At 40.4% G+C, this 12104-nt stretch overlaps 1 protein-coding gene across 1 annotated transcript in view; it reads right to left on the reverse strand.

Moving 5' to 3' along the window:
• The window catches only part of LOC126416924 (uncharacterized), a 703183-nt gene that overhangs the window by 146266 nt on the left and 544813 nt on the right, over positions 1–12104 (reverse strand). The window contains exon 3 of the mRNA XM_050084807.1: positions 3489–3624. Coding sequence (XP_049940764.1) covers positions 3489–3624 — 136 coding nt within the window. The remainder of the gene's footprint in view (positions 1–3488; positions 3625–12104) is intronic.

Consider the following 12104-nt stretch of genomic DNA (forward strand, 5'->3'; position numbering starts at 1 on the left):
ATAGAAAAACTTGTCTTTCGTATACGTGTATCTACAATCGTAATCGGTGTGCACTCTATTACGTAATACGACAGTTTGTCTGTTTGGATGATTTGGAAAATAGTTTCAGGTAGCCCCGAAATAAGTCATCAATTAAATAAAACAAACTGAATATTGCATCTTTGGCTGTTTTCTACACCAAACATCACAACAGTCAATTTGGGCAATTTTAGAACAGTTCGTATTTTCCGGAGGGATTCATTACTCAGGTGATATCCAAAGACTAGACTACGTTCGTTCGACGTCAGTGAGCTTTGCTACCCGACTCATTCCCTTGTTCCTGCCTCTCTACTGACAACACAACACTGTCTGCCTCCTATTGTACTGGAGGGTTCACACCTCTCATGACATCTAGTGGTCAGTTCCGCAATTCATAAGTGTGTCCAGATTCTTTTGACCATTGAATGTATATGTACGTCATGTAGTATCATGCTTGTGATGAATGATGACAGAGAAGCGAGAGAATGAATTCACGTGACACCACATACGCTGCTCGAGTAGTACCAAGGAGGTTGCCCGACTTAGCGCCACTGTCTGACAAAGGAATCAGCATCAGCCGTGTGACATGCTTTCACTACATGAGTGTGGGGGTGAGGTTTCGAATCTGAGGGACAGGCATAAACTGTCGTGATCACACAGTACCACCTTGACAGCGTTAAATCTACAACACGCATCTGCTCCATCCGATACTTGATGCAGCAGACGCCATTATTTATATTGACACATTTAGATGTTTTGTACAATAAATTGCAGTAGGCAGTTTCAAAGGTAATAGTGCACTAGAGGTTTATCACAAACAAGTCACTGTTGTTATTAAATAACAGTTAATGATGCATCACGAACATAGGCTTTCAAATACGAGGACATAAGATAGTATTCGCAGGCTTACAGTGTGTCGTAATGAGTAACGTCATAGGTGGTGATGGCGGATGTATTAGGTTCATTGGTTCGCGTCCCGCTGTATCCAAATAATTTTTGTGTCTCATCTTAACACTGTTAACACATTCGGCGACTTTCATCGTCGTCATCATCATCATCATCTTCTTCTTTCAAGGATTAGGTTGTATAGCCACCTGTTCCGATCTCTGACATCAGGCCATCTCTTATGAGGTTTACTTAGTATCTCTCTTTCCAGTGGGCCGATAGTTCATTATCCTTTTTGGCAATCTGTTTTCTGTCAACATGGTCCATTTCGTTCTATTCTCTTCTATCTTCTCATTAACTGAAATGATTTTTAAGTCTCTTCTTATTGTTTCATTCCTTATCTTACTCATTTTATTACAGCCTCTTATATGTCTGTGATTTCATCTCTGCTGCCTGTGCACGTTACTTTCCTTGTTTTGTACCGTCCATGATTCAGAACCATACAGAAGTGTAGGTTCAGCCATAATTAATAGAATCTCTTTTACGTTTATTTTCTTGTTTTTTCCCCCTAAGTTATTCCAGTTGTTCCACAGATAGCTTGGTATCTATCAACCTCCTTCTTCATTTCTTCGTCATAGTTAAAACTAATATCACATCCTAGCTAATTGAAATGCGACACTTGTTTTAAAATTTTCCCATTAGTCATTATTTTCGATCTAACTGGATTCTTTACTTTGAAAGCCATTATCTTTGTCTTATTTGAAGATATACTTATGTTGTAATATATAGCGTTTTGGCACAATGCTCTTTGTAAATCACCTTCTTCTTCTTCCGTAATTATTTAGTCATCAGAATATAAAAGAGTATTTAGTGATACCTTGGATCCTATTTTAATTGATAAATGTATTTCATCTTTCCACTTCATAACTACATCGTCAATGTGTAAATTAAATAGAATGGGTGACAGTCTGCACTCTTTTCGAACATCTTGATTCACTAAAATTTCATGGGATATTTTCGAACCTGCACTTACAAATATTTCTGTATTTAGAAAAGGAATCTTTATGGTATTAATAAGGTGTTTAGGAAAACCTTATATTTCCTGTATTTTCCATAAGAGAGACCTTTTTAGCTTATCAACGGCTTTCTCATAATCAGTAACTGCTAAATGCGCTAGTAAACCGAATAGGAAAGGCAATAAGAAAGTAAGAGAAAATTATAGAGGGAGGAAGGAAGGAAGGAAGGAAGGAAGGAAGGAAGGAACATTGGAATTAACGTCCCGTAAACATATAGAAAAATAAGGTTACTAAATGCAAGATAAAATTTATGGGAAAAATGTTAATCGAATATCACAATCTGTCGCAGAAGCACACTCAGGCCTCAGAAACGGACGTTCGTGTAAGGATAATATCTTTGTAATAAGACATATTATTGATAAACTTGGGGGATTGGTCTGAATATTTTAAATTCTTCCGGGCCTGCGGCGTTATATATGCCTTGTAAGGACATTATGTGTACATTCAGCCACGCTGCTTTGTGTAACAGTTGATATTACTGTGACTTTATTTTCACTGGCTGTAGGCCTGTTTCGGCTCAAAGGCCATTTTCAAGCACTCTGCAACATATATTACGGTATTTAGATAATATATCTGAGAATTCACGTAATAAATAATTATTTCTTACATTTGGCGTAAGACTTACTTCCATATTACGTCGTTAACGCTCTTGCTGTCAGATATCTTACTTGGTGCGTTTTTAAGCAAAGCACAGGCGAAATTATAAATTATTCGCTAAGTAATGTCTAAGCAGTGGAGTTTTTCTTTGTTGGCCAGTATCGTTAAGATCTTGTTAACATTTTGTAATTTTGACAGCTTCGAGTTATGTCAGCGATGTTACATGCTTACAGATTTGTTTTTATAGATTTATGGAGTTGTGTGATAGTAAAATCTTTGCAGCTGTATATTGGTGGTCGTTTTATGAAATTATCCGTGGTCAATAATTTCAATAAAATTATCGAAATACTTTTTATGTTTTAAATCGCTTTGTTTGTTTAAAATGTGACACTTTATTACTGCTGTAATACAAGTATATTCTGTAATATTAGTGGTTATTTGTAACTCTAACTGATTAGGAAACGAAGAGAGAAATAAATAGTAGGCTGTTTATTTTCGAATGTGTGACGTGGTTAGACAGGAGTATTGCTTAAATTAATGTGACTGTAACGAGTAGCAATGACATTTATAATTCGTGGCTTGTCAAAAATATTTGGCTGCTCCTTTCTGTGGGTGTGGTCAGGCAGAATCCCAAGGGGACCACTTTGTTGTCACAAATATTTAACTGTCTGAGAAGAGGAGGGGGGAGAGGGCTTTGCTCATGCACAAGGTGAGGTGCTTCATATCTCACTTCCGTTTGCAGCAGAAATGTGTTTTAGCTTTAGCGTATTTTGGATCTCCTACCCTTTTGGACTCGATAGTGACGGTTAACATTTCTACCACCGCCAGGATACGAACAGGCTACTTTCCGAGTCTATAGTCACGTCAGATTCGCGGCAGCGACCTTGGCAAGGGAGTGTGGGGGGTACTCACGTATGACGGCGAGCTCCCTCTCGTCGGAGCGCTTGGTGTAGATGGGCGCCTGCGTGGACACCTCGCACGAGTACAGGCCCGAAGCCTCGAACCGCATGTCGCGCAGCCACAGGTGGTTCTCGTCGCTCACGTTGCGCTGAAACAGACAGGCGGGCCGTCGTCCGTCAGCAGCCAGACCCAAGCCTCACAGACGGCGAGCTGCCGGGTGATGTTTCCTGGACACCAGTCTTCAAAGAGTCAGTGATTAATTACTTGAATGAGGGCCGACTGCACCAACGCCGATTAAAAGTTAACCGCGGCCAAGTCAGCATTTAACCCTGATTAACTAGGTATTTGGCTTCACCAACCTCGATCAGAGTTAATCGAGGGATTTGATCGCGATTAAAGCTAACCGAACTCGAAGGGTCGATTATCTTGAATTGATCGCGGTTAACTTATTGTAAACACCTAACATGGCAGCGTGTTTTGACGTTTTAGATGGCACAGAAGACGAAGAAATGCAATATCTTCAACATATAAATCGTCGCAACAGTGTTGGTGTACTTGTGGAAAGGGGAAATCCTTTCGAAGATTACGGTGATCGGAAATTTGAAGAGAGGTTTCGTCTTTCAAAAGAAACAGTGTGATGGTTACTGGATCAAATCCACGATAAGTTAGAATTTCCAACTTACCGAAATAATCCGACTCGCTCATGGACAAACTTCTCATGACATTAAGGGCATACGCAACTGGAGCATTTAATTTAGTAACTGGTGACAGTGCTAATGTACATTCTACAACGGGACAAAGAATTATAAGCGAAGTGTCAGGAATCATAGCAACAATGTCTCGTCAATACATAAAGTTTCCTTTTCGAGCGGAAGTACGCTCTGTGATGGATAGTTACAACACAGTGGCTGGATGTCCTGGAGTCATTCGTACAGTGGATTGCACTCACATAGGCATTCAGAATGCAGAACTTTTCCGCAATAGGAAATCATATTTCTCATTTAATTGTCAAACAATCAGCGACCACAATTTAATAATACGGGACATTGTGGCTCAGTGGCCTGGCTCTGTGCATGATAGTACAATATTTCGTAATCGTGCTCGAAGGACACAGTTTGAAAATGGTGAAATACCAGTCGCTCACTTACTAGGAGATAGTGGCTATGCATGCAGACCTTACTTATTGACACCACTTTCAAATCCACAGAGTGCGACAGAGCACCGATATAATAGGACTCACATCACAACAAGAAACACTGTGGAGAGACAATATGGTTTGTGGAAGAGGAGGTTCCCCATTTTATCTATGAGAATGAGGTGTAATCCACAAACGACAATGGCAATTACTGTGAGTACGGCTGTCTTGCATAATATTACAAGGAGAACAAGCAAGGAAGAGCCACCAGAGGATACTGAAATTCTGCGGCTGCTGAGGCCCTTAAGTAGCGAGAGGGGCCCCGATATCGACGATAATGAGCCAATGCCTCCCGGTCAACAAATGTATCGTGATGACGCATTACCAGGACGAGCAGTTCGTCGCACTATACTCGATGAACATTTTCACTGAGGTAAACTGTTACTTAGTACATGTAAAATACACTACTGGCCATTAAAATTGCTACACCAAGAAGAAATGTAGATGATAAACGGGTATTCATTGGACAAATATATTATACTAGAACTGACATGTGATTACATTTTCGCCGGCCGGGGTGGCCGTGTGGTTCTAGGCGCTACAGTCTGGAACCGAGCGACCGCTACGGTCGCAGGTTCGAATCCAGCCTCGGGCATGGATGTGTGTGATGTCCTTAGGTTAGTTAGGTTTAATTAGTTCTAAGTTCTAGGCGACTGATTACCTCAGAAGTTAAGTCGCATAGTGGTCAGAGACATTTGAACCATTTTTGATTACATTTTTACGCAATTTGGCTGCATAGATCCTGAGAAATCAGTACCCAGAACAACCACCTCTGGCCGTAATAACGGCCTTGATACGCCTGGGCATTGAGCCAAACAGAGCTTGGACGGCGTGCACACGTACAGCTGCCCATGCAGCTTCAACACGATGTCACAGTTCATCAAGAGTAGTGACTGGCGTATTGTGACGAGCCAGTTGCTCGGCCACCATTGACCAGACGTTTTCAATCGGCGAGAGATCTGGAGAATGTGCTGGCCAGGGCAGCACTGGAACATTTTCTGTATCCAGAAAGGCCCGACAGGAGCTGCAACATGCGGTCGTGCATTATCCTGCTCAAATGTAGGGTTTTGCAGGGATCGAAAGAAGGGAAGAGCCACGGGTCGTAGCACATCTGAAATGTAACGTCCACTGTTCAATGTGCCGTCAATGCGAACGAGAGGTGATCGAGACGTGTAACCAATGGCACCTCATACCATCACGCCGGGTGATAAGCCAGTATGGCGATGGCGAATATACGCTTCCAATGTGCGTTCACAGCGATGTCGCCAAACACGGATGCGACCATCATGATGCTGTAAACAGAACCTGGATTCATCCGAAAATATGACGTTTTACCGTTCGTGCACCCAGGTTCGTCGTCGAGTGCACTATCCCAAGCGCTCCTGTCTGTGATGGAGCGTCAAGGGTAACCGCAGCCATGGTCTCCGAGTTGATAGTTCATGCTGCTGCAAACATCGTCGAACTGTTCGTGCCGATGGTAGTTGTCTTGCAAACGTCCCCATCTGTCGACTCAGGGATCGAGATGTGGCTGCACGATCCGTTACAGCCATGCGGATAAGATGCCTGTCATCTCGACTGCTAGTGATACGAGGCCGTTGGGATCCAGCACAGCGTTCCATATTATCCTCCTGAACCCACCGATTGCATATTCTGCTAACAGTCATTTGATTTCGAGCTACGCGAGCAGCAGTGTTGCGATACGATATACCACAATCGCGATAGGCTACAATCCGACCTTTATCAAAGTCGGAAACGTGATTGTACGCATTTATCTTCCTTACATAAGGCACCACAACAACGTTTCACCAGGCAACGCCGGTCCACTGCTGTTTGTGTATGAGAAATCAGTTGAAAACTTTGCTCATGTCAGCACATTGTAGGTGTCGCCACCGGCGCCAACCTTGTGTGAATGCTCTAAAAAGCTAATCATTTGCATACCACAGCATCTTCTTCCTGTCGGTAAAATTTCGCGCCTGTAGCTAGTCATCTTCGTGGTGTTGCAATTTTAATGGCCAGTAGTGTATGTAATTATTTTTATTTGAAATTGTTATAGTGCACAGATAAAAAAATGTTTTTTAAACGTTTACATTACATTCGGTAGTATTCTTCCGCTTACAATACTCTTTTAGTGCCAACAGTTTGAGATTTTTTATTCTCATTTCTTTCGTATGTTCTCTCTTCATCTTTTCCTGCTGCTGCTGGAGGTCTCAATGGTATCCTTCTCCGATTACATGTTTCTTGTGTTCCTGCACTTGAAGGTTTGGAGAAGGTTTGTTGAACATTCTCCATAACAACCGACACTGGAATCAGGCTTTCGCCAGCTTTAGCAGCAAATACTGTTTGTGGTACTGCTGGCATCGCCAACTGCTGCATCATCAACTACATCTACATTTAGATCCATTATTACACTGTACTTTGTATCCGAATCAGAGGTATTTTCCCGTGGCTTCAATGACGAGCCAACTATTTCCAGTTGTCTTGTCTCGTGTGGACTCTTTTTAGGTACTGGTACTGCCTTCCCTCTTCCTAATTTATAGACTTGAACCTTCTCTTCAGCCAAATTCTCCGCAACCTCCTCTTCAAATTCTCGTAACAAGTTTTAAGCCTTTCAGGCCTTCTTTTTGTTACACCTGAAATGGATATACTGTATTTTGTAGTAGCTGATACGATTTATGTTGGTGTATCTTGGGTTGTTATTCAGTATTAATCTAAGTACCAGAAAAAATAGTGTTTTAATTTACATTAGTAACAGATATTTATTGATTTTTGATTCAAATAAAATTTAATCTTACCTGGAGTTGAATTAAATTGTGTTGCTATATTTTCCCAGGCATCCAGTTTTTCCCTAACTGTGCAACCTCCCGTTTTTTTTTTACACTCTGATATATTTGACTTGCAGGCAACCAACTCCCAAAGTATGTTGACTTCGAATTTGGAAAAATTCGGCATCCTTTTCTTGTTTTCCTAGTGCAGTAACAACGCTCACGTTACGCCAACTATATGAAAAGCACGCGTAAGTACCACAGACCAAGGCGGTTACAACACCCTTGCCACAGGCAGACAGTGAATATTATTATCTTTGCATGTATTTGGGCGCTTTCCTTTGAAACACGTGGAGTTAACCGCGGCCAAAGTCCCGATTAGCTAACCGCGTTTTGGAAATCGGCGCTTAACGTTGGTGCAGCTCAGAGACATCTTAATCGCAATTAAGTTTAACCATTATCACGAGACCCTCGGTTATATTGCTTTTTAATCTGCGTTGGTGCAGTTAGTCATAAGTACTACTTAATTGCTTGTTTCCTACAACAAAGGAGAAGTACACCGTTTCTCTACTGTGGCCGACAACCATTATTTTAGTTTGCCAAACTTTCCGACGTACTGAGTTGCTGGACAGTTGAGTGACATTAGCTCAGTTTTTGTTGTTTTTAGGTTTCCACATCTCAGCCCGCTAAGAACGTAACCCTATTGGGATCATTTTTTTGTCTGTCTATCTGTCTGTCCGACTGTTAAGAACGCTATTTCTCAGGAACAGGTACAAGTATCAAGTTGGTATTTATGTCGTCTATTGTCCCTTGATGGTATAAGACATCTAAGTTCGTAAGTTGATGTAGTCAAAAGATACTGCCACGTTTTATTTTTTGATACTAGTAACACCAACTCATCAAAACCATTAGGGGACTTGCTGTCGACCTAGACTAATAAAATATGGCAGAAAGGAAGAGTTCACAGTACATGTAAAGGAAAAGTTCCGAAAATGGTCAATTTGTTATAATACCACTCGAAAAAAGATATTTTTTTTTTATTATCCGTCTCTCAGCATGTTACGATTTCTTTTTCTCAGGAAGGGGTAAACGTATCGCGTTAAAATTTCTGTCACATACTGAGGTCTATCCCTCCTGGCGGTGCAAAATATTTAAGCTTGTAAGTTGAAGGAAACAAAAGATACCGCCATTTATGTCACATAATTTGGCATTTTGCCTCAGATTAAAGCTTAATCAGCATTGAAGTTAGCCAATAAGGCCATTCCGCCATCAAATTCAAACCGCCTGCCAGAGCGGTGTCGACAAATATGTTTTTCGTTTGGTTTCCTAAACCCGAACAAAAGAGACATACAAAAATTGGACATGGGGCTGCAGTGAGGATCGAACCCGAGTCGAAGGCTGAGCAGTCTCATGCGCTGTCTTCTACGCTATGAGAACAGCTGGCACTAATTTTATCTGGCGGGTCACTTGAATTTGTGCGCGAAACTGCCCGATTGGCCATCTTCAGTGCTAATTAACTCGAAAACAGAACAACGTAACGAATTTGTTCTTAACAATTAATTCTCAGCAGGAGTCATCGGTGACTGAGTCGTAAACGCACTTATCCGGATTTTTATAGCAATGCCTTCAATGTGTTAGGGTAAAAGTAGTAAATGAAACTACGTAACAGTTTTCATTTTATTGCATGTCCCCGAGCGAGAGCAGGGCTTAACAGCGCCGTTGACTTCTTTTGTAACGAGTCTGATCAGCGCCGTTCGCAGAAAACTGATCAACCGTGCAGTGCGCAGGAGATGCAGCTGTACTGGTCTACTTCGCTGATATTTAATTATATTACATTGATGAAAGAGATTAAGAAATCAGTTCCTTTATACGAATGAAAATTTTGACGTTGTTAACGAGTCTATAGTTATCTGCGGGACTGCATAGTCTCTTTTATCCACGCAGCTATTTACCCTATTGAAAGTATTACATTAAACAACTATGGCAGATAGTTCTGCGTACAGTAACATGTGAACAGTATAATATAGTTGACTCACAAGGTTTTTACTTTATACTGTGACTGGAAGAAATGTTTGATGTCATTTAAAAGTGTACTAGAAGAAAATTGGAGGTATATTAAGGAACATCTCTGGAGATTTTATTTTACGGAAACTAAAAAGATCAGGGAAATAATTTTGCAGTGATTAAAGAAATTTTAACCAAAGATAAAAAGTGAAGAGCCCAAGTTTTACGTTCTTATCTGTCTATTTTACGAAGCCACAGACAAAGTCTGTAATCGGTAATAGAATTCAGTGATTATGCGTCAGATGTTACAAATATTTGTTCCATGGAATTTCTTTGAAGCAACAAAGTCAGAGAATCGCTATACGTTTCCATTATGACCATTCCGAGCTAATGCAGTGCGCATGACGAAGGTTTGCATCTACTCTCGTTTCATTTGCCCGCCTATTGCTACTGCATTGCGACAAAACTTTATTCGAAACTAGGAACTAAGAGTGTCCCGGTTATAAGAGCTGGAAATCCTTGAAAAATATGTTAAGGACTTGCAACTATGGGGCTACGTTTTACAACAACACCAGCATGGCTGAACTACAACTCAACAGTAAATTGGCCCAGAGTGGTGTATTTAGAGTAACTTGCAATGGCTGTGCAAAAGTGTATGTTGCTCAGTCAGGCAGTTGAGTTATCGAAACACGAGAGAAGCTGGAGACTAGAAAAGCAGATTCAACCTCTGCGTGACATCTTTTCACAGAAAACCCCCCCATTCGAAGTAAATTATGCTCTTTTACATACAGTTAGGAAAAACAGAAAGATGATGCAATTTCTTAAATTACTTATCCGTGACGCGAATGTTATAACACAGTAGCACATTTTCGTCATAATGTTCATTTTTATGTAATTTAATACCTTGTGTTGACTGAAAACTGATAACATTTTCCTTTAGAAACACTTGATGATTGTCGTTGTATTTATTTTCCCCATCTGCATCATTAATATCCGTGAAAATCTTAGTTCGTCTTATGTGGGTGAAACATCCTCTTGTCACTTATCGATGGTCTTAGAAGCTGATAGACGAATCAAGTTACTATAAATATTATTTACGAAACATAACAGGAGAGTTTCCTTTTTAATATTACAGCCTAACTGTGTCACAGATGGGGTTCTGAAGTAAAGATAAGCTTGATCAGCGATGATACTATTTATAAAAATGGTCCAAGATGCTTTTGACAAGGATGAGGGAATCATAGATATTTTCTTAGATCTGTGAAGGGGTTTTGATACTCTTGGACAAGACAGTCTACTGAATAAGCTAGAATTTTTTGGAATAAGACATTTAGTTACTGACTGGTTTCGATCGTGCATAGTAGACGGAATACACACAGAGATAATACAATCCTGATGTAAGGTTAAACTTCAACCAAATACTTATCGGAAGGAAAAAAAGTTAATGAAATTGTAGAATAAATTTTCGAAGATAGACATATTTGTCGGTATATACTGACCAGTGACCTTTATTTCTAAGACGTTAACATATTTTTAGTGTGCCGATCGCTTTTTTATTATCTCAAATTACTGGTTTCGAGCTGCGTAGCTTATCTTCATTATTATCATACTTGCAGAGCAACCAGGCGTAAAAGGAAAGACTATCAGTTTTATTGCCCTATACTCAGTATGTACGGTACCGTGAGATCCGATACTTTAGATCTGCCCGCCGCCCAAACACAGCAAGATATGCCGACAAGTGGCATCGGTCACTAGAGCTGAGGAGGAGCACATAAAGTGTAGTTTAGTGGCTTGTAGTAATTCTGTCTCAGTTGGCAATGAGTTGTGAGTGATGAGTACAGCGTATAGCGAGGAGAGAGAATGTATGCTTTGAGTGCAACGGCGCTGTCATCGACACAGTAGAGGTTCGTGGAGATATGTTCCGTCTATACAACTAACTGAAGGCAGTTTGTTTATTGCTGTACGCGTTTCGCTTCTTTTATTTATGAAACATCTTGAGTGGCTTGTAATACATGTTTCTTTTTATACATATAATAAACATGTTATGTGGCTGCTATAATATGTTGCTATGTTACATTTTGTCATATTTTTCTCTTGTTTTTTAGGCTAGAATCAACTTCAGTATAACAAAAGTTGATGCTACAGAAGTTGACTATAACCTAAAAAACAAGAGAAAAACACGAGAAAATGTAACACAGCAACATGTTGCAACTACCGCATAATACGTTTATTATATGTACAAAAAGAAACATGTATTACAGGCCACTGAAAATGCTTCAGAAATAAAAGAAGCGATACGCGTACGTCAATGAACAAACTGCCTTTAGTTAGCTGCATAGACGGCACATGTTTCCACGAATTTTAAAGCAACTAAGGAAAGACGGAAAACAAAGAAAAAATGACAGTAGTGTCTGCATATTGTTTCTTCAATTGCGCTGCCGTGTGTTTATGTCTCTCTAAATGAGACTTCTGTGAATTATTTTTCTTACTATTCTGAGGGTGTCGTCTATATTGTATATACAGGTGGAATTCAATAAATAATGCAGCACTTTTTTTTCCTCACTACGTCGACGTAGGAGCCAACTTTTGGTGCATCATGAATAACTTCCCCATGACCCACGTACAACTTCGAGCGGAGGAAGGCCCTCATTGGGCCAAACACACAGA

Source organism: Schistocerca serialis, chromosome 8 (genome assembly GCF_023864345.2).
Source record: "Schistocerca serialis cubense isolate TAMUIC-IGC-003099 chromosome 8, iqSchSeri2.2, whole genome shotgun sequence".
Lineage (NCBI taxonomy): Eukaryota > Metazoa > Arthropoda > Insecta > Orthoptera > Acrididae > Schistocerca > Schistocerca serialis.